The sequence below is a fragment of the Taeniopygia guttata genome, chromosome 6 (assembly GCF_048771995.1).
Source record: "Taeniopygia guttata chromosome 6, bTaeGut7.mat, whole genome shotgun sequence".
Lineage (NCBI taxonomy): Eukaryota > Metazoa > Chordata > Aves > Passeriformes > Estrildidae > Taeniopygia > Taeniopygia guttata.
In genome coordinates this window covers 2,605,270-2,626,736 of record NC_133031.1, presented here as the reverse complement: position 1 = coordinate 2,626,736, position 21,467 = coordinate 2,605,270, and the positions used below count along the sequence as shown (strand labels likewise).

Below are 21,467 nucleotides of genomic sequence, written 5' to 3'. Positions count from 1 at the left end.
GACAATGTTGGGCTGGAGAGTTGGACAACCACAATGATAGTGAAGCATCCTTTGACTGCCCCAAAAGGAGGGTCCCTGCCTATCTTCGAGGGTAGTCCAGGGAATGCAGCTTTGACCAGAGGTGGGAGAGGGGGAAGGTGAGCTCAAGGAAAGGACATTATGGTCATCGCTCTCTTGTCCCAATTTTCCTTTAGGATTTTGACCTGCTGGTCATTTCCATAGCGGATGAGAACGACAACCGCCCCCTCTTCACCCAGGGATCCTACCAGGCTGAGGTGATGGAGAACTCGCCCCCTGGTAGGTCTCTCTTCACTCCCTTATGTGGCTCCTGGAGACTCCCTTCAGGGCTGGATAAGGGCAGGTGTCTCCTGGCCATGGTGGAGGAGACAGGATATTGAGCAGGGCAGGGCTGCATTGGGACAGAGATGCTGAGTTTGAGGAGTTTGTGCCTTGATGAGCCTTGAGGACACCATAGCTTTGGTCCATGCTGCTTGTGGAAACCCTTCCAGGCACAGGTCAAAAATTGGCACCATTTGGGATTTGCTCAGCTGTAGCAGGTGCCCGTGGGCTGAGCGGAGCCCTGGAGGCAGCCTTGAGGGAACCCATCTGCCCAATGCCCTGAAGAGGATGGGCTGCCATCTCTCCATCACCTGGAACTACCTTGCTCCAAGGGTTAGAGATTTTTGAAAGAGTCTAGTCTGTCCAGATACACATTTCCCAGACAAAGAGCTAGAAACACTATTCTTATTTTGTGTTGCCTTCCTGCCATTTAAATTGCTCCCAGCTCCAAGACTTCAGGTACCCTGTCCTGCCATTGAGCAACATCTCAAGCAAAGGGTTTGGGTGCCTCCAGGTGGCACCCTCAGTGGCAGAGTGCTGTGGCACCCCTCTGATGGCTGTGTCTGTCTGTTTGCTTTTAGCTGGATGTCCTACCACCTCTCCTGAGCCTCGCGAGTTGGTCTGCAAGGCTGCAGCAGCCACCCCCCAGTGCCTCATGCCCCATGAGGCCCAGCTCTGTCACCTCCTCCATCCATTCATTGCTGTCCCTCATGTGTCACCGGGGTGGGAGGGGGACAGGGGGGCCCTGCAGGGGACTGCCACTCTCCCTAATGCTTCTGTCATCTCATCCAGGGACTCCAGTCACAATGCTCAATGGACCCATCCTAGCTTTGGATGCTGACCAGGGCATCAATGCCGTGGTGACCTACGAGCTCCTGAAGGCATCCCTGGACCTCTTTGTTATCAACAACAAGACAGGTGGGGCAGCTTTGCTGGTCTGTCCCCACCCCAGGGCCACCAGGCCCCATGTGATGTGCCACAGCCTTTTCCTCTTCTCCAGGTGTGGTTTCAGTGAAGCCCGGTGTTGTGATAGACCGAGAGGCTTTGCTGGACCCTCACCTGGAATTCACGCTGGTGGCTCGTGATGTGGGGGGGCTGAACAGCACGGCCAGCCTGGCAGTGACCATCCTGGATGACAATGACAACCGCCCTGTCTTTCAGCCAGCATCCATCACGGCGTGGCTGTTGGAAAACAGCCCTCCAGGTCAGGGCTGGATTTGAGGGTGGGAAATGGGGTGACCTGGGTGTCCCCTTGGGACTGTGAAGATCCAGCTCCCAATGACACAGTTGGCCAGTATGGCGTCAAAGGGAAAATCTGGGGATTGAGGGTGCCCATGTTGCTTAATGATATTTGCCTTGGGACCAAGGACTTGTTACTGCTGTCCTCCAACCCTCACTTGAGAGGGCTGTGTCCCACCTTTCCAGGCTTCTCCGTCCTCCAGGTGACAGCCACGGACGCTGACAGTGGCCTCAACCAACAGCTGGACTACCGTATTGAGGGTGGTGGCCAGGACAGGTTCCTGATTGATGCCACCACGGGGGTGATCCGCGTGGCCAACATCACCATTGACCGGGAGGAGCGCGATGCCTACAGGCTGACAGTGGCGGCCGTGGACCAGGGCACGCCGGCGCTCTCGGGCACCGCCACCGTCAGCATCGTCATCGACGACATCAACGACTGCCGGCCTGAGTTCATCAACCCCATCCAGACCGTCAGCGTCCCCGAGTCAGCTCCCCCTGGCACCGTGGTGGCCGAGGTGACCGCCATCGACAGGGACCTCCACCCTCGCCTGGAGTACTACCTGCTGGGGATCGTGGCCCGCGATGACACGGACGCGCTGGTGCCCGACCAGCAAGGAGCGTTCACGGTGGATTTTAGGACAGGTAGGAGAGCGGGAAGGGCAGAGTGGACAGTGTGGACCCCTCTCCTTGTTTCTGCTTCTACTTCTTCTTCTCTGCCTGGAGGTAGGTGTCCGAGGTACAGGGTGGTGGTGCTCCTCTCCTGCCTCCCCGCTGTCCTACAGTGCCCTGTCTCACCCTGCCCTGTCTTCTCTTTCCTGTCTAACTGACTTAACTTTGCTTTCTTTTCCGGCTCTGGGCCTGCCAGGTTTGTGTCTGTGTCTGTGTTCATTTCTGTCTCCGTGCCACCCGTGGGCTCCCTCCATCTCACTCATCTCCACTGGCACCGATGGCCTCCGTTGCGGGCCGGGGGCTGCTCAGCCTTGGCAGACTGCACCCCAGCACCCGCCCTGGGGGAGCAAGGGGGCACTCCAGGGCAGGTGGTGGGCTCCTCTGGGGAAGGAGGGCCAGGAGCTCCCCACGTCTCTTTTGGAGGCACAAAGCTGATCCAGGACAGAAAAATGCCCTTGTTGGAAAGATACAGGACAAGGTTGTTAAAGATGCTGAGCTCAGGTGGATGGGGTTGTGTAGGGGAGCAGCAACAGCTGCTCCCAAACCCCTTGTAGATGCACAACCAGAACCACCTGAGACTATGTGGAACAGACAGGTAGGAAGGACATGGAGAGCAGGGGGAGAGCAGTTGTCTCTTACTGTAGCTCTCAAGTGTTTTCCTCATTCACCCTTTGGAGAGGCAGGAGAACAAGCATGGTGCAGGATGCAGCAGTTGGCTGGTACACACCTCCCTGCCCAGGCAGGGGCACAGGACATGATATCCCTCTTTTTGGGATTCCCAGGAGCTGTGAAGATCAAAACTCCCCTCAACCGTGAACTAGTGGCCACCTACGAGGTCACCATCTCTGTCCATGACAACGCCAGCGAAGTCATCGACCGCTCGGTCAGCGTGCCCAACGGTAAGGGTGGGCTCTGCCCAGGCAGTGTGGGGACAGGGACTGGCACAGCCCTTCCCAGCCACCAGTGCAGCTTCTGGGTAATCAGCAGCTTTCCCACCGTCCTCTCCATCCTGACCAGCAACATTTCCAGTGGGACCAGTCCTGGACAAGCTCCCATCAGGTTCAGGTTCCCTCCTGAGGACTCCTTCAGAGAAAGTCCCAGACATCCCAGGGCTGCAGTGGGTATGGAAAGGACTGTGTGCCCATAACCTTACCATGGGAGACACTCATCTCTTCATTACCTTTCCTATCATAACTTGCCAGTCCACTATGGGTAAATTCAGGCTCATGTGTGAGAAGACACATGAAGATCAGGAGCAGGTGTCCCACTGCAGCATAGGGACTCCCATAAAGAGCTCAGGGCACAGTGGCTTTGGGGCATATTAAACTTTTTTTTGATGAACCAGCACCTGCTGGCTCTCTGGACTTTCACATTTGTGCCTTTACACTCCTCCTTCTTCCCACCTTTCCTTCCCTTCTCTTTCTCACTTTTTCTTCTTCTCTTCTCTTCTCATCCCCTGTGGTTTCCACCATGGCCACAGCCAAGCTGACAGTCAACGTCTTGGACGTCAATGACAACACACCCCGCTTCCGCCCCTTCGGGGTCACCTACTTCACTGAGCGGATCCTGGAGGGAGCCACGCAGGGAACCACGCTCATCTCCATCTCAGCGGTGGACCCAGACAAAGGTGCCAATGGGCAGATCACCTACGAGCTGCTGAACCTCTCTCCGGAAGGTTACGCCTGTCTGGAAGACCCTTCGGCAGGTTGGTGGTCTGGAGAGGTGAGACTCTGGGGCAGGTCGGTGATCTGGGTCAGGTCTCTCATTTCAGGGTCTGCCATCCTCTAGGGAAGGTTGTGGCCAACAGGACAGTGGACTATGAGGAGGTGCAGTGGCTGAACTTCACCGTCCGTGCCTCCGACAACGGCTCTCCCCGCAGATCCGCTGAGATCCCCGTGTACCTCCAGATCGTGGACATCAATGACAACAACCCTGTTTTCAGTCAACCATCCTACCAGGTGAGCACCTTGTCAAACTGTGTGTGGGGCTGGGCCCTGCCTGCCTGGTGAGGACAGGCACAGAGCTGGGGGCTGTCCAGGGACGCCTTCTCTTCCCTTTGCCCACGCTTGAGCCATTTGGACAAGATGGTCAAGCCTGGCACGTGCTTTGTGCCAGCACCTTGCTGGGAGTCTGGCTGTGCCCAGTCCTGGGTGCCAGCTGTGCCCGGGGTTGCTGCCCGCTGAGGCAGCACGGGCTGAGCCAGTCCTGCCTGCTCCCTCTGTTGCAGAAAGCTGTCTTCGAGGACGTGCCGTTGGGTACGGTCATCCTGAGCGTCACGGCCACCGATGCAGATTCCGGACAGTTTGCTCTCATCCAGTACAGCCTGGGTGATGGAGAGGGCAAGTTTGGGATAAATCCCAACACGGTAAGGAGCCAACCGAGGCTGGAACAGAGCACGGGAAGGGACGGGAGGCTGAAATGGTCCCAGCTTGTGCCTTGCTCCCACACCTCACCTTCTGCCCCTTCTTGAGTACCAGCTCTGCCAGACGAGGTCCACCTGAAGGTCTCTGTGTGCTGCAGGGTGACATCTACATCCTGTCAGCCCTGGACCGGGAAAAGAAGGATCACTACACACTGACAGCTGTGGCCAGGGACAACCCTGGGGATGTCTCCAGTAACCGTCGGGAGAACTCGGTGCAGGTAGGACTCTCCTCCTCCCACCACCCCTTGGGTGCTGGTCACCAGCAAGAGGGCATTAAAGCTCCACCTTTCCTCCCCAGTGGCTGGACTGGGCAGAATTAGGCAGAAGGAAGAGTGGGTGACACCAGGAGCGAGCATTTTGTGCTGCAGGGACTGCACGTCAGCAGGAGGGGCAGGGGAGGGTGACACTATTGTCTGCAAGTGCTGTGGCATGAATGGGTGCCCCGGGGGCCCCCATTGTTGGAGGCAGGAATTCAGCCGGTGGAGTTAAACAAATAGCAGGAAGGGCACCTCTCTGCAGCAGCAGAGCTGCAGGTCACAGCAGGGGTATGGCCCCAGGGGCTGCCCAGCCTTCCCCAGCCTCACATCACCCAGCTGGCTGTGCTTTGTCAAAGGTGCTGATCACAGTGCTGGACATCAACGATGTCAGGCCCCAGTTCAGCAAGAGCCAGTTCAGCACCAGCGTCTATGAGAATGAGCCGGCGGGGACGTCAGTGATCACCATGAGTGCCACTGACCTGGACGAAGGGGACAACGGCGTGGTGACCTACAGCATCGAGGGTCCTGGAGCAGGTGGGTGCTGGGAGCAGGGGGCTCTTCCACAGGGAGGAGGGTTATGAGGAGGAAGGAGTCATAGGCACCATGCCTACACCCCATCTCCTGCGGCTGGTTTGGGCTCCTGAGAGCAATACTGAAAGCGTGGGTCTTCCTCCATTTCTCTGCAGTTTCCAGTTCCTCATGGTGTGGGATGTTAGGACTTTGCCTGCCTTCATCCTGCAGCCCAGCTTTGGCTTATGCTCGTATTCCTCACCTCAGCAGGACTTTCTGTTACACCCCATGTGGCTTGGAGCAGACTCACTGCCTGCTTTAGGTGAAGGCTTTGAAGGGCAAAGAGGTGTGGGTGGATAGTGATGGTGCCTGAAATCCAATATATCTGCACACAGAGAAATTGCAGAAATCAGTCTGCACTGCTCCAGCCTGGACAGGAGTGAAGCACAGACAAGGCTGACCAGGGAGTAGGTCCCAGAGACAAGGATGTAGCAATGGGCTGGCATGCTCTGAAAGCCCTGAGACCACCCACACCCCTGGCCTACTGTGGGGGGTGCACTTCAGCTGGTTGTACTAATTTCTAGTCATAATTTATCTGCTGCAAAGTGTCCTGAGCCAGAGATGTGGGGTTTTTCTCTGTCCCCAGAGGCTTTCAAGATCAACAAGGACTCTGGGCTTGTCACATCCCAGCGGCGCCTGCAGTCCTACGAGAGGTTCAACCTGACTGTGGTGGCCACGGACAAGGGGCATCCCCCTCTCTGGGGGACCACCATGCTCCACATCGAGGTCATCGACATCAATGACAACCGCCCCGTCTTCGTCCGCCCACCCAACGGCACCATCCTGCACATCAAGGAGGTAAATCCCTTGGGAGGGAGCGGGGTCATGGCATGTTGAGGGTGTGTTCAGGAGCACTCCTGCCTATAACAGCAAAATCCAAACCCCATTTTCCGCTGGGGATGCAACAAGGCCTTGATTTAGCATGTGGCAAGAAGGTTTGGGTCATGGGGGTGGACGTTCCAAAACATCCTCTCTCCATACATGCGAGCAGGGTGATGGGGCAGATGTGGGGAACAGAAACCCCAGCAGCACTCAGAATTAGTAAACAGTCAGTGCGTGCAGACCGTGCTTATAAACACGCTGACACTTGAGATGCTTCTCCTTTCTAAGAAGCAGGCTTGACTCAGCCAGTCCCCCGTGCAATTTCTCAGGCAGTCCCTGAGAACTGCACCCAGACTGTCTCAGCCAGTCCCTACCCACCAGCCACAGGGGATCGTGGCTCCATGTTGCCAGCCCCCTGCTTGGTTTCGGGTAGTGGGAGCTTGCTGACCTCCAAACTCAAAGGATTTTGGACCAAGGGGGCCTGGAGGGGCAGGGGGAGCAGGGGGTTTGCGTGCAGTGCTAAGGCTGAAGGGCTCTGTGTGTGCAAGCAGGAGATCCCCCTGCGATCCAACGTCTATGAGGTCTATGCCACGGACAAAGACGAGGGTCTCAACGGAGTGGTGCTCTACAACCTGCTGAAAACCGGGGCAGGGAACAAGGACTGGGAGTATTTCAGCATCGACTCGGTCAGCGGGCTGATCCAGACGGCCATGCGGCTGGACCGGGAGAAGCAGGCAGTGTACAACGTGAGCCAGCCAGGGGCCAGGGCAGGCCTTGGGGCTGTGGGTCCGGCATGGGACTGGTGGGATGCAAGTGATGTGGTGGGGATGGCATCAGCTGAGATATCACACCTCAGCAGGAACTGGGTGGTTATCAGGTGTCTTAGGAGGGTTGCATCCTGGTGCAACAGCACCCAATTTCCTGTTAAATCCCCACAAAATTCTCCAGCATCCAGCTGTTCTCTCTGTCCCTGCCTCAGTGGTGTCTCCCAGCCCGTGTGGTTTTGCCCAGGACAGCTCTTTTGCCTCTCTTCCCAGCTGATCATCGTGGCCTGCGACCAGGGCCAGCCACCCTACGAGACGATGCAGCCGCTCCAGGTAGCGCTGGATGACATCGATGACAATGAGCCCATCTTCCTCAGGCCACCTGTAAGGCACCAGGGTGAAGGGGGTGGGATGCAGGGGATGCAGGGATGGGGGTGCCAGCGAGCGCGTGTGATGGAGTGTGCACACCTGGGAGTCACCACGGTGGAGAGCACCATGGAATTCGTCTGCTTTTGTTTAAAGCAACCCCAATGCTCATAACATTCCTTTCCCTGGGGTCTCTGGCAGAAGGACAGTCCCCAGTACCAGGCACTCTCTGTCCCCGAGCACTCACGGCCAGGCACCGTGGTGGGGAACGTCACCGGTGCGGTGGATGCAGATGAGGGCTCCAACGCCATCGTCTACTACTTCATAGCAGGTGTGTGTGGAGATGGCAGCTCTGTGTGCCCCACTCACCCCTCACCCAGGATTTCTGTCCTCTTCTTGCTGCCTCTCTGCCCCGCTCAGCAGACAAGGTGGCATTTTGGAAGTGCCAAGCCCAAAGAAGACTAATTAGGGATGCTTTTCTGCACTCAGCTGGGAACCAGGAGAGCAACTTCCAGCTGAGCCGAGAAGGGAAGCTGAAGGTCTTGCGAGATCTGGACCGGGAGAAGGAGCCATACCACTCCATCATCGTCAAAGCATCCAGCCAGAGGAACTGGGCTCCTCCCCGGGGCCAGCGGGCAGCAAGAACCCAGTTCTGGGACCTCAGCGAGGACCTGACCCTGCAGGAGGTGCGGATCTTCCTGGACGACATCAATGACCAGTCCCCCCAGTTCACCAAGTCGGAGTACACGGCGGGTAAGAGGTGCCAGGGGCTGGGGGGGCACCAGGAGCCAGAAATACTTCCAGGAAAATCCAGCAGGATGATGGGGCAGCGAGAGCCAGCCTGGCCCCAGGTCCCTTTCCCATCTCTCCCTCAAAGGGGTTGCCACCGATGCCAAGGTGGGGTCGGAGCTGATCAGAGTGCTCGCAGTGGACGCCGACGTGGGCAATAACAGCCTGGTCCTGTACAACATCCTGGGCATCCGCTACATCAAGCAGCACTCCAATGACTCCGAGGAGGTGGCCAACATCTTCAGCATCGGTGGGTGCCCAGCCTGCTGCAGGAGCATGGGGCCTTGGGCAGAGACATCCCTGTGTCCCCCGACTGGGGTCACTGATCTCGGGCTTGTCACCATCCATTGCACAGGAACCCTTGATGGCATCCTGCGAACCTTTGACCTCTTCACGGCCTATAACCCCGGCTACTTTGTGGTTGACATTATGGCCTCTGACCTGGTGGGCCACAATGACACGGCCATTGTGGGAATTTACATCCTGCGGGATGACCAGCGGGTCAAAATCATCATCAATGAGATCCCTGACAAGGTCAGGCAGTTCGAGGAGGAGTTCATCAGCCTGCTCTCCAACATCACGGGCGCCATCGTCAACACGGATGATGTGCAGGTAACCATCTGCCTTGGAGGTTACTTTGAGGGGTAGATAACCTTCCACATGCTGTTTGGGAGGTTACTTTGAGGGGTAGATAACCTTCCACATGCTGTTTGGGAGGTGTCCTTCAAGGGAGTCTTGCCTGAATAACCATAGACACCCCTGGGCTCTGAAGGTGACGGATTCACCACAGGTTGGGGTGTACTGAAGGGGTCCACACTGGTGCTTGAGGGTCTCCTGCCACGTGAGCACACCTCAAGGCATGCTCAGGAGGAGACTCCTCTCCCACCCTGCAGACCTTGCTGTCTCTCCCCAGTTCCATGTTGACAAGAAAGGCCGGGTGAACTTTGCCCAGACGGAGCTGCTGATCCACGTGGTGAACAGGGAGACCAACCGCATCCTGGACGTGGAGCGGTACGTCCCCTGGCCCCCCACCCAGCCTGGCTCCTTGGCGACCCTGATTAATGTCAAGGTGCCCAAGCAACCCTTCTCTTCCCAGGGTTATTCAGATGATAGACGAGAACAAGGAGCAGCTGAGGAATCTCTTCAGGAACTACAACGTGCTGGACGTGCAGCCTGCCATTACTGCCCGCGCACCGGACGACCTCTCGGCTCTGCAGGTAAGGGTCCAGCTGGGATTGGAGGAGCTGCTCACAGAGGGGGTGCTGTGATTCCCATGGTTCTGGTCAGTGCCTGGAGAGTAGGTGACCCGTATAACTCGGGGCATGTGGCCACCAGCAGGTGCTGGCTGCATGCCGGGGGTTTCCCCCACGCCTCTGTCTCTCCTAGATGGCAATCATCGTGCTGGCCGTCCTGCTCTTCCTGGCTGCCATGCTCTTCATCCTCATGAACTGGTACTACCGGACAGTGTGAGTAACTCCTGGGCTCTGCCCAGCCCCTGCAATGTCCCCTTAGACCAGGGAGACCAGTGTGGCTTCTCCTGGCCCTGGAAACGCCAGCAAGCAAAGGAGGGCATCAGCTTCCCAATGCCTCTTCCTCCAAAATTCATGGGTTTAATACTGATGGTATCTCACATCAAAGCTCCCCGGCCTTATTCAATATTTAATGCACACCCTGTATGAAGGGTTATTGCAAATCTGTGTCCTTCTCCTTTCCAGCATCTTCCTTATTTTCTTCCCCAATTGGCTGTGTTTCTTTCACAGGCACAAAAGGAAATTGAAAGCCATCGTGGCTGGCTCCACTGGTGAGCAGTGTTTGGGGTGTCCCAGCTGCATGGGAGAGCGGGGTGCATGGAGAGCATGGAGCGGGGGGTCACAGGGAGATGTGGGCTGTATATCAGAAGTGATCCTGCCCAGCAAGGTGTGATGGTGGGAGGCTGTTCTCAGCATCAAGCTCTGTGTTACCTGCCACACCCCACCCTGTTTCTCACTGCCTTTCTGGTTCCTCTTTATCGCTCCCTGATAAAGAAGTGTCACCCCATGGTTTGCTGCTAAGCCCATGCACGTGCTGCCCCGTAACTCTCAACCCTGCCTTTTGCAGGGAACAGAGGCTTCATGGACATCATGGACATGCCAAACACCAACAAGTACTCTTTTGATGGGTGAGTGCCACCTCCTGGGGCTGGAGGCTGCTCCCAAGAGAGGGATGCCTGTGTTTTGGAGCCAGGAGGTGGAGACATGATGTCTCTGCTCTGCTCTGCATGGAGCATTACTGATCCTGGGGCACATGCTCGCTCTGAGAGCTTTCTAAGCTAAAAAATATCATTAATTCTCCTGTGACTCCATCTCTGCCAATCCTGGCCAGGTTTGGGCTAAGCAGAGATAATGGGCAGGGTTTGACACGCATCTGGATCCAGAGCATTCAGATTCATACCTGCACAGGGCAGGGGGAGGCAGTGCAACCTCAGCATCGTGGCTGTGGACGGGGTTAGGGATAACGCCGCTCCTTGCCTGCCCTGATGGCTGTTCCTCCCCCGGGCAGGGCCAACCCGGTGTGGCTGGACCCCTTCTGCAGGAACATGGAGCTGGCGGCGCAGGCGGAGCACGAGGACGACCTGCCGGAGAACCTGAGCGAGATCACCGACCTCTGGAACAGCCCTGCCCGCACCCACGTGAGACACAGCCGGGACACCGTGTCCTGTCCCCGCTCCTGCCACCCCCAGCAGCTCCTGAGCCACTCCCTCCTCCTGCAGGGCACCTTCGGGAGAGAGCCCTCGGCCGCCAAGCCCGAGGATGACCGCTACCTGCGGGCGGCCATCCAGGAGTACGACAACATTGCCAAGCTGGGGCAGATCATGCGGGAGGGACCCATCAAGGTGAGTGCTGCGGGCAGGCGTCCTGCACCGAGGGGTTTTCTCTCTCACATCCGCACCTTCCAGGTTCACAGCGCCAAAGGGTGACGTCGCTCCAAAAAAAAACCGCTGGGATGAGGCCGGCCTCCCTCTGATCAAACATCTCCCCTGGATAACCCACAATCTCTCCCCCTCCACCCAGGGCACTCTCCTGAAGGTGGTCCTGGATGATTACATGCGCCTGAAAAAGCTCTTTGCCCAGCGGATGGTGCATAAGGCCACCGCCAGTCAGGGGGACCGCTCCTCGGTCTCGGAGGTAGAGGGGTGTGCATGGGTGTGGGGAGATGCTTGCCGTGCCCTCTGGGATGCAGTGTGGTCTTCCTGGCCCCACAGGCTGTGGTCACTCTCTGTGGCTGTGCTCCCTGTCACCCAGTGGTGCCCCCACTCTCTGCTTGGTCAAAACAAGCCAGATGTTGGTTTTCCACTGGTTCCCACTGCTGTTTTTTCACTGGTTTTCCAGACTGCTGGTTCCCCACAGTGACTCCCTGTGTTTCCTCTGATCAGCACGCAGCACCTTCTCCCTTGGTCTTTCTGACCCCAGGAGAGGATATCCCTCTTTGCAGATTGAGCTCTCTCCATCAACTCCTGTTTCTGCCAAGGCTGGCCAAAGCTGTGGGGGACCATCTTCCCTTCCTTCTGCTTCTCTGGTTTTTGCCTCAAAAACACAGTTTTTTGAGGCAAAACTGTTGGCATGCAGAGTGTTGGTGCAGAAGGGCTGGTCTGGGGAGAAGAAACTCCTCCTGTGGCCTTCTTCCCTTCATGGGGATGCAAAACGAGGGGCAAAGAGAGCAGAGAGCAGCAGCAGGAAGGGAGATGCCTTTCAGCCCTTCTGCCCTCCATCTATCCCTGCCCTTAATCCCCTTCAGCCCCATCCAGCCTTCCTTCATCTCTCCCTGTCTGCCTCCTGCCCCTCCACCTCATACAAATTCCAACCCAAATTCCAACCTGGGTCCAAATTCCTCCTTGGCCACTCTGGGGACAGCTGCAGGACACAACACCCACCTGGCAGCCAGTGCCTAAGCTGGGGCACCCACCAGGGGTGATCCACATCACCATGCTCTGAAGGTGCTTCAGAAGAGGAGGGCCCTTCCCTCTGGCTGGACTCCAGCATCTCAGGAGTCAGGGAAGCCAGGAGCTGCTGCGGCCACGGTGGTGATTCCCTCTTTGGTGGCTCTCTTGCAGCTGATCCAGAAGGAGCTGGAGGACGAGGAGGAGGAACGCAGCCCCAGCCAGGGCAGCCTGCGCTTCAGACACAAGCAGCCGGTGGAGCTGAAGGGTCCCGATGGCATCCACGTCGTGCACGGCAGCACGGGCACGCTGCTCGCCTCCGACCTCAACAGCCTGCCCGAGGATGACCAGAAGGTGCTGGGTCGCTCGCTGGAGACTCTGACCGCCGACTGCGGGGCCTACAGCGACCACAACGCCCGCACCGAGTCGGCCAAGTCCACCCCACTGCACAAGATGCGGGAGGTGATCATGGAGAGCCCTCTGGAGATCACCGAGTTATGACGAGCGGTGCTGCCGCTGCTGCTGCTCCTCCAGGCGAGCCGGGGCCGGCGGGGATGAAGCACAGAGCCGTGGGGCCGTGGCGAGGGCAGGGGCAGCCCGAGACCGGTGCTTGGCCCCTCTTCCCCTGCAGGAGTCCAGGCTGCCCGGTGCGGATCGCTCCGGCAGCCTTGGAGAGCTTGGCCCCGGCAGAGGGCTCTCAGGACCGGAATGCTTTTACTCGCCTGTCATTTATCCATGAAACCATTAAATTTTTTTTATTTTTCTTATTAAAAAAAAAAAGGTTTTTTTTCTAAAAAAAAATGGGGGGAAAAGAAAAGCTGAATGAATCTGATGAGTCCAGACTGGACAGGGGGGGAAGGTGCAGTGAGGATGCGGATGATGTGCTGCCACAGCATCCCCGGGCACAGGCTGGGGAGACAAGCAGCTGTCACACCTCGATCACGAGCATGGGGAGGGCCAGGGAAGCGTGGGGAGAGACCAAATCCTTTTGGCATTAACATCACCTTTCCACTAAGGAAAGTCCCAAAAAATTAAAAAGAAAAAACCCAACCCAAAGACATTCCTCCATTTTGCTGGCTTTACCAAAACTTGTTGCAATGTCAAAAAAGAGAGAGACTGACTGGGGCTTCTGGATGTCGAGTGCTCGTGCGTGTCTTTTGTTGCCCTTTTCTTTCCCCGTCTCTCTTGCATTTGGGTTTGTTTGTCCGGGGGTTTGTTTCCAGTCGTGACCTTATGGAGAGTTTCGGGCACGGTCTGTTACGGGACTCAGAAATACACTGTCTATGGCTTTGGGTAACCTGTCTGTCGTCCTTCCTGCCTGGATCCATCAGGCCCAAACCCCCTTTGGAAGAGAAGACCCTCTTTTAAGTCACCCCTCGATCCATCATCTTCACGAGATGCCACCCTGAGTGTTGCTGCACCTTGGATTTTGGGGGAAGCATTAAATGTTCTCCGGGTTTACCCACACTCCCATTGCAGCCCCCAGCACAAGGAGGAAGGACACAACCAGCCAGGCTCACGGGAAGAGTTTATTTGTGATGGGATGCTCCCATGCACGCCCAGGATCAGGCACTGCAGGCATCCCCCAGATACGGCGGGGAGGGATGAGCCAGCACCTCGCTGCCCATGGCTCACCACCACAGCTGGGTCAGCACAGGACCCCCGGCAGGGATGGGCGTGTGAAAGGAAATCCTGGCACCCAAACTCATTCATTTTATGTTCAGGTGAAGCTGCCACCAGCCAGCAGTGGGAGGCCGGTGTCTGGGCAGCAGAACCCAGCCCAGCCCACGGGGACAGATCCACGTTGCAGGATCTGGGCCGTACGAGTGGTTCAGGGTGGGATGGAGAGGTAGAGAAGGGATCGGGGATGGAGACAGAGGTGGGAATAGAGGTTGGGGATGTTGCAGTCACCCTGAGAGACGTCAAGGCTGAATCCCTAGTCCTGAAAATATTAACGAGTCCCTTAACCTGATTTGGAAGTCCAAGCCCCAGGAGTGGAAGAGGAAGCGGCCGAGGCCGCTGGGGTTCCCCGCAGCCCCGCCGGCGCGGCGAGGCCGGTTGGCTCCTGCCATTGCTGTCTGTGAGGGCAGGCACGTCCCAAGGGAAGGCAGCCGGGATCCCGAATAAACGGCAGAGCAAGTCCAGCCAGCTGGGGAGACGCTCCTAGTTCCACACGTGGCGCTGGCAGTGCGTGACGGCCTGCGGGGGGAACGGGGTCGGTGCTGGGGCACAGGGACCGGTGACACCCTGCCAGCTCTGGGGAGGGGACACGGCCACACTTACATTGCACTCGGCCGCCGTGGCCATGTTCTTGCACCAGTACTGCGGGCCCCAGACACAGGGGGCCGAGCCCAGGAGATCCTCCTTGCCTGAGTCACAGGCTCTGATTTTCTGCATTGCAAAGGAAAAGGGTGGGAGGGAGAGGAAGAAAACCTCCGTGAGGAACCTCTGATCACCCCGGACCTCTCCCAGCCTGCAGGATGCCCATCTCGGCCCGGGCCACCATGGGATGAGGACACTTACAGTGCAGACGAAGGTGGGGTCCATCATCTGCACGAAGAGCCGCACGGCCGCCGGTTCGTACTGCAACACCAGCGCCTGGCACTGGGAGGGAGAGAGGGGTGAGCCCAGCGGGGACATCGGGGTGGTTTTCTCGGGTTGGGTTTTCCCCTCAGCTCACCTTGTTGGTGAGTGGCATGGGCAGCATGGCGCAGCCCTTCTCCAGCACCTCGCCCAGCTCCTCCAGCGTCTCGTTCTTCAGCAGCTCGTTGTCGAAGTAGGTGATGACGATCTGGCAGACGTTGCAGAAGGCACCAGTGCTCACTGCCAGCTGCTGCAGGGATTCAGCCTCTGGAGGACACGGCCATCAGCACCCAGCGGAGAGGACACCCCGCTCCCCGGGGCCGGGGTGCCAGCTCACCGGGCCGGGTGTCCCCGCTGCGGGGGCAGCAGTGCAGCATGGTGCAGACGGCCGCGGGGTCGGTGGCCTCCAGCAGCATGATCACCACGGCTTTGCCGTAGGAGTTGACAAAGTCCTTGCACTGCCCGATGACGCCGTGGGGCAGCATGTAACACACCTTCTCCATGTCGTTCACCAGCTGCTCCTGCCGGCACAAGGCAGAACAGGGAAACCCCGGCTCCTTGCTGCCCCTTGGCACCCTGTCCCAGCCCCCCAGCAGCACACCACAGCAGTGGGGCTCACCTCTGTCACGTTGTTCTCCAGGAGGCTCTCGACTGTCTTCACGGTGAACTGGCACACGTCACACAGTGGAGTGCTTCCCACCCTGTCCTGTCGGGACAAGGGGGTGGGATGCATGCCAAGCCCCCCAGAGCCACCCTCATCCTGCTCCACCATCATCCCCCACATAAGGCATTCCCCACCTCAGATAAATGGAGGTGCTTGAGGAAGTAAAACGCAAAATAAGGCTCTCCCTTTACAGTGTTTGGATTTTTAGGAGCACAGCAGAATTGAGGGGGTCCCCACTTACCCCCAGCATGCTCAGGACCTGCATCACCCTCTCTGTGAGCAGCGTGTGGAGGGGCAGTGCCAAGTGGGAGGCACAGAGTCCCAGCTGGCCACACAGCTCCGTTGGGGCCTGGGGAGAGAGACGTCCCAAATCAGGAGGGCTTTGGCCCCAGGGAGAGGAATTTCAGCGCATCAGGGCGTGCATCTCACTTACCTCAGCCTGCTACCAGTGGAGGGACCAGAAAATGGCAAGAAAAAATGAAAACAAAATATAATTGCAGCAGTTGCAAGGCAGAGAGGAGGGGGAAAACAAATTAATATTTTGTAGGAATATTAGGCAGTGAGTTTAACAAAAAAAAGGGATCATTTGCTGATGAGGCCCCTTGGCTGTGCCATTCAGGCCACCAGCTGGCACCCAGTGACCTCGGGAAGCCCTCAGCCTCTTACCAGGTAGTGCAGCAGCTGGGCAGCCGTGTCCGTGTACTCGGCCAGGGAGCGTTTGCACTGCAGGAGGGAGACACAGTGTCAGGGCCCGATCTGGCCTCCCCACCCCAGGCAGGCATCTGCAGAGATGCTCCCATCCAGGAGGAGGCAGCCCACCCCTGGAAGTGTCCAAGGTCAGGCAGGACAGGGCTTGGAGCAGCTGGGATAGTGGAAGGGGTCCCTGCCCATGGTGGAGTGAGATTGTCCTTAAGGTCCCTTCCAGCCCAAACCCTTGTGTGATTCCCTGCTGGCCCCTCACCCGCTGTGCCAGGTCGGGTGTCAGGGTCTCGCAGACCCGCTTGGCGTGGCCCACCAGCGCCCAGGTGAAAGCAGCGTTGGTCTCCAGCGCCTGCTGCACGGCCGTCGCCAGCTGCAGGCATTCCCCACACACCTCTTCCATCTCCTGCAGGATAACAAGGCAGGGACACGTTGGTACCCCATCAAACAAAACCAATCCCCCCACCCCCAGCCTGCTTTGCAGGGCTGGGATTTAAACACCGGCTGCAATTTGGGGCAGCACTCCAACCAGCATCTCTCATTTCCCTCCTGCATCCTGAAATATCCCCCCAGAGTGACCACACTGCCAGCCAGCAGTCATTTCAGCTCTGCAGAAATGTTAGGGGCTTTCTCTAATTGCTGTTAAGTAGGTGACACTTTTAAGGGGATTCTCACCCCTGAGCAGCATTAGGGTACTGGCACAGATTGTCCAGAGAAGCTGTAGCTGCACCATTCCTGGAAGTGTCCAAGGCCAGCTTGGATGAGGCTTGGAGCAATCTGGACACGTTCTCTGTCCGTGGCAGGGGTTTGGAACAAGATGTTCTGTAAGGTCCCTTCTGACCCAAACCATTCCACGGTTCCATGACCAGCACCATCCTTGCCTGTGCCACGGTACCTGGGCCTCGCCGTGAGGCAGATCCTGGGGATGGAGCAGGAGGGGCACGTTGGCCATGAAGGGGGCAATGAGGTCATCAAAGTCCTGGGTGGGGCCTGTGGCAGCTGGTGGTGGCTGCTGATGCTTCTGTGTCCCCATGGGTCTGTCCTGGCGCAGGCACAACCTGATGGTCCCACACACCACCTTCGGGTCCGACTGCGGGAGCAGAGGGGTGGGGTGGGGGCTTGAGGTGGCACCTCCTCCATCACACCAACTCCCCTGCCCCCACCCTAGGTCATTTCCCTCTCCATCTTGTCCTTCAGATGGTTTGTCCCAGGTTCTGGGAGCATCCTTTGCTCTGCAAGCCCCCAAGACATCCCAAACTACGGAAAAACCCAAACCCGGGGCTCCCCCTGCATTACCAGCACTTGCTTGCCCAGCTGGACAAGGACGAGGATGCCGGTGTCCACCATCCTCTTGCACTTGACAGACCAGTCCTGGAAGGGCAGGTACTGGCATCTCTTATCCAAGAAGAGCCGCAGCTTCTCCTGGGTGACAGAGAGAGAGTTCAGGGCCTCAGAGGGGTTGGTGAGGAGGAACACCAGCCCCACTCCCCCGTCCCACTGAGACCCACCTCGGTGCGGTTGTCCTGCAGGATCTTGCCCACCAGGGAGACTGCCACCTGGCACAGGTGACAGGGGATCCCCTTCTGCTGAGAGACAGGGGACATGTCAGGATGCTGTCATGGCACCTAGACCCTCCCCAGATCCCAATCCTCCACCCCAAAACCATCCCACGTGAACTCCCTGGGGCACCCGTTGACTTTTGCCATTGCTCTGCAGACTGCTGCTGCCAGAGGCGGGATGCTGGGGTGGGCAGGCCGGGATCCTCCTGCCATCTCCGTGTTCTGGGGCAGATGGGCACCTCTCCCGCAGCCCCCCGCATTCCCTGCTCCCAGCACGGTTACCCCCAGCGCCCGGTCCCACTGGAGCCGGCAGAGCTCCAGTGCCCCACACTTGGCCGCGGTCGCCACGTCACGGCACCAGTCCTCCGGCCGCTCACCGCACTCGTGGAGGGGGCTGGCCCCGGCTGTGGGAGGGGAGAGGAGACTGTCAGCCCTCAAGGTACCCCAAGACATCAAACCAGCCTCCCTGTGTGCACCACAGTGAGCTGGGAGTGATGCTCCTCACCCTCCTGCTGCCATTCCACCTCAATCCCAAAGTCGTGGAGGGGGTGTTTAAATTATACATGATTTTTTAAGGCCGGTTTTGCCATGCTGCCAGCTTTTCCAATGGGATGTCATAGGGTCATAAGCAAAGGGAATTTGGGGTTTATCCTCAGCCTCCCAGCACCTCTGACACGCTGCGAAGGCGGCTCCTTATAAAAGCAGCAGTAAATCTTGCAAAATGGGCAAACGCGGGGCTGCAGATAATCACGCCACGGCTCCCGGCAACGATTGAGCAACCCCACTTTTGGTGGGGTTCTTTTGGTTTGATTTCCTCCCCACGACAGCATTTTCTGGCTGTAAATCCCCGGCACAGCAGCGGAGGCACGGCCCGCCCCGCAGCGCGGTGCCGTGGCGCAAGAGCAGCGCTTTAATTGTCACCTTGGTGTGTCAGGACTCATTTCTGATGGGGCGAGTGGTGCCACCGGGAACTGTGCCCACCCAGGATGGGGCTGGGGAGGAGGCGGCGAGAAGGCACAACCCAAGCCCTTCAATGCCTTGCTTTTGGCCAGGAGCTGCTCCGGGAATTTGGGAGCAGCAGCCCAGCAAAGGGAAGAACTGCTGCAAACCTTTTAAGCAAGAGGCGTTTCTAAGCAAAGCACAACCCACCCCGCTCCAAGCATTTACATCCAGCTTTCATCCCCCAGCCCTGTCTATGATTTTACAGAGCAGGAATAAAGCCAAAAGCAGAAACTGCTCCTTCCACCCAACCCTGCCCTTATCAGGTTTCTCCCCAAAAGCCCCTTTCCCCGCATGCTGCATATTTTGGCATATCCAGCTCATCCATGAGACTTCAGCGTGAGGTGCCCAGGGCCACCCTGGAAATTCCCAGGGGCTGGGGGGTGTGGGGACAGGGGTCCCAAGCCCCCCACAGCATTCCCGCTTGTCCCAGGAGGGCTGGGGGGTGCTGGCTGGTGTTTCACCCCGATTTCCCCATCGGGGTGACAGCAGCACTGGGCAGGCGGCCCCGGGGCAGGGCGAGTCCCCCCGGTGTCCCAAACTTCCCACACACCTTCCCAGCTGCGCCGTGCCGCGCTCGCCGCATCAGCTCAGAGGGATATATTTATGTTTTCAGCCCCGGCATCAGGGCAAACAGGAATGGCAAGTCAGCGGAGGCATTAAGGGGCAGCACCAAAACCAAGGAGGAGGGAGACAACAACCCCACAGCTTTTTTCTGAGCTGGTCGCACAGCATCTCTCACTCTCATGAAGCTGTGTTGGAGCCCGGACCCCATGGTGAGGTCGGGAGGATCTAAAAGACACGGGTGATTTGGCCCCGCTCAAGCTGAAAGTCAGGCAGCAAGTTCTGGGACAGAAAGTAATTAGGACTAATGTAACACCCAGCAGCTGAGAGCAGGGGGAGCTTCCCCAGGTGGAAACCACTGCCAAGGGGCAAGCAACTGGGGCAACTGGTGTCCCGTGAGCTCTCCTACACGTCCCAAAGCCGTGCTGGAGCCACCTCATGCTGCCAGGCACACAGGCAGAAAGGTTATTAAACGATGCCATTTTTGGCAAAGGAGCAAAGCAGGGATGCTCCGGTGCCACTACGGTTCCAGACCAGCCACAGCTGCCATATTCCAGCCTGCCAGGCCCGGGGGATGGGGTGGGCTTCACTCAGGGGGTATCCAGCAGCGAGCTCCAGCTCTGGCAGGGCTGTGCTGGCATTCCACGGAGCCTCGGAGCGCCCCGGCCGAGCCGGCCCAGCCTGGCGAGCCGGTTGTGATGTTGTGATGTAAACCCCGGGGGTGGCAGCGTGGGCCCCAGCGCCCCAATTCCCGGCCTGGCGCACGCCCCTGTTACAGCAAGGACCATAAATACGCTTTTCCCAGCTCCCAGATGCCTCTTTCCAAAGCTGGCAGGGTCCCCGGGGCCGCAGCATCCCCCCGGTGGCTCCCGGGGCAGGCGGACGTGCCGAGCACGGGTGACCTTTCCTGCTCTGCCTGCTGCTGCCTGCAACACCCAGACACGTCCTCCCCAGGCCACAAAACCTGGGCACATCATATCAGGGGAGCCCAGTGGGATAACTGGGATGCAAGGGGGGCTCCTGACTCTAAAACATGATGGGGTTGCTTGCATCAGCAGGGCTTCTCTTATTCCGGGGGAGATTTCCCCAGGAAGCAGCGATTTGCCCTCCAGCAAGGAGCAGGGGTTGGAAGCAGGCCTTTCCCAGCTTGTTTCCTGGGGATGGGCAGGGGAGGGATGGATGACTAAGGGACCCACAGGAGGATTCACTCACAGATACACAAGTGCCAATGCTGAGAGGGCTCCTGAGGTGAGCAGAGAACATCACCCCATCACCCGCAGCAGAGCCAACCTCCTGCATCTCCTATGAGGAAAAGGGCAGCTTCATGGTCACTCTGTGTGACAACCAAGTGGCTTCACCCAGCTCACACATGGCAGCCAGGCCCCAAAACCAAGGGCAGGAGAGAGAGCAGCTCCTCTCCCCCACCACTAGACACTCTATCATGACTTCTCCTCCTTCCATGCCCCAGCACACCGCCAGCAGCACCTGAATCCCAGAGAAGGGAGGGAACAAACAAACCCCTTTTACCCCGAGATCACCTTTAAAGGCAAAAGTTCCAACTCTCACCTCCAGGTGGGTAACACAGACAGCAGTGCCACCTTCCCCAGCTCTCTGCCCAACTCCAACACCAGAGGAAGCACATTATGGAGCTTAGACACCAAAGCTGGGAATAGTTTTGGGTTTCAGCAGGGTTTTCTGGGCTATCCACATCCTACCTACCTCCAGGCCTGGCCTTACCTTGGTAGGAGCCCAGGCACACAGAAATGATCAGCACCAAGCCACTCCATTTGCTCTCCATGCCGTTCCTAAGAGTCCTCAGTGGCTGGTTGCTCTCCTGTGCTGCTCCCAGACTGAGGAATCTTGGATGGGCTGGGAGAAGCAGTGAGAATCCACACCTACGCAGGGCAATTACCACACCCCTCACTTTATGCCTTGATTATAAAATCATCACCGGGGAGGGAGGGACCAGAGGCAGGCAGGTACTCCCAGGAGGGCAGAAGCAGCCCAGAACCTGCTGCTCAACGCTAACCTGGCTGCACATGGTGGGCACAGACAGGGAAAAGTGTCCCAGAGCCATGTGACAGAACCACGTTCTCTGCCTTTGAATGACATTTTTATATTTTATTTGGAAGCCAGCAGGGAATGAGGACACACAGGAAGCCACATTAAGCACGAGTCAGCAGGGAAGGCCGGTATCAAGTCCCTCTGGCCTGCGCAAGGCAGCGATTGCAACACGATTGTTG

The 21,467-nt window shown here is 58.0% G+C and overlaps 2 protein-coding genes across 4 annotated transcripts in view; one reads left to right on the top strand and one right to left on the bottom strand.

Annotated features, from left to right (window-relative positions):
- Positions 1-13,453, top strand: part of CDH23 (cadherin related 23) — a 188,037-nt gene extending 174,584 nt beyond the window's left edge. The window contains exons 44-69 of the mRNA XM_030275637.4: positions 195-297; positions 1,132-1,257; positions 1,340-1,543; positions 1,765-2,223; positions 3,033-3,149; positions 3,731-3,955; positions 4,039-4,208; positions 4,478-4,615; positions 4,771-4,890; positions 5,286-5,463; positions 6,086-6,297; positions 6,873-7,067; positions 7,359-7,469; positions 7,653-7,782; positions 7,941-8,204; positions 8,329-8,490; positions 8,596-8,852; positions 9,154-9,251; positions 9,337-9,457; positions 9,627-9,706; positions 10,001-10,041; positions 10,338-10,398; positions 10,779-10,908; positions 10,990-11,112; positions 11,291-11,404; positions 12,331-13,453. Of these exons, the coding sequence (XP_030131497.4) occupies positions 195-297; positions 1,132-1,257; positions 1,340-1,543; positions 1,765-2,223; positions 3,033-3,149; positions 3,731-3,955; positions 4,039-4,208; positions 4,478-4,615; positions 4,771-4,890; positions 5,286-5,463; positions 6,086-6,297; positions 6,873-7,067; positions 7,359-7,469; positions 7,653-7,782; positions 7,941-8,204; positions 8,329-8,490; positions 8,596-8,852; positions 9,154-9,251; positions 9,337-9,457; positions 9,627-9,706; positions 10,001-10,041; positions 10,338-10,398; positions 10,779-10,908; positions 10,990-11,112; positions 11,291-11,404; positions 12,331-12,657 (4,266 nt within the window). The 3' untranslated portion in view covers positions 12,658-13,453. The remainder of the gene's footprint in view (positions 1-194; positions 298-1,131; positions 1,258-1,339; positions 1,544-1,764; positions 2,224-3,032; positions 3,150-3,730; positions 3,956-4,038; positions 4,209-4,477; positions 4,616-4,770; positions 4,891-5,285; positions 5,464-6,085; positions 6,298-6,872; positions 7,068-7,358; positions 7,470-7,652; positions 7,783-7,940; positions 8,205-8,328; positions 8,491-8,595; positions 8,853-9,153; positions 9,252-9,336; positions 9,458-9,626; positions 9,707-10,000; positions 10,042-10,337; positions 10,399-10,778; positions 10,909-10,989; positions 11,113-11,290; positions 11,405-12,330) is intronic.
- A 214-nt stretch (positions 13,454-13,667) lies between these two features.
- Positions 13,668-21,133, bottom strand: LOC100220618 (prosaposin). Of its 3 annotated transcripts, none has more exons than XM_072930827.1 (14): positions 20,962-21,132; positions 17,944-18,065; positions 17,611-17,688; positions 17,399-17,524; positions 16,998-17,192; positions 16,365-16,508; positions 16,070-16,126; positions 15,645-15,752; positions 15,359-15,445; positions 15,077-15,260; positions 14,837-15,006; positions 14,680-14,760; positions 14,440-14,547; positions 13,668-14,355 (listed from the first exon to the last, which is right to left on the bottom strand). In XM_072930827.1, the coding sequence occupies exons 1-14, from the start codon at positions 21,020-21,022 to the stop codon at positions 14,320-14,322; spliced, it is 1,557 nt and encodes a 518-aa protein (XP_072786928.1). In that variant the 5' UTR covers positions 21,023-21,132; the 3' UTR covers positions 13,668-14,319. The 3 variants fall into 3 exon arrangements, with proteins under 3 accessions (XP_072786928.1, XP_030131494.4, XP_072786929.1); XM_030275634.4 differs by having other exon boundaries at positions 17,611-17,685; positions 20,962-21,131; XM_072930828.1 differs by lacking the exon at positions 16,998-17,192 and having other exon boundaries at positions 20,962-21,133.
- Positions 21,134-21,467: the final 334 nt, after the last annotated feature.

Excerpts from the sequence above, each read along its gene's own strand:
- LOC100220618 (XM_072930827.1), bottom strand. The coding sequence starts at position 21,022 with ATGGAGAGCAAATGGAGTGGCTTGGTGCTGATCATTTCTGTGTGCCTG. Across the intron at positions 18,066-20,961 it reads GTGCCTGGGCTCCTACCAAG|CCGGGGCCAGCCCCCTCCAC; the intron begins GTAAGGCCAGGC and ends CCCCTCCCACAG. Across the intron at positions 14,761-14,836 it reads CCATGCCACTCACCAACAAG|TGCCAGGCGCTGGTGTTGCA; the intron begins GTGAGCTGAGGG and ends TCTCCCTCCCAG.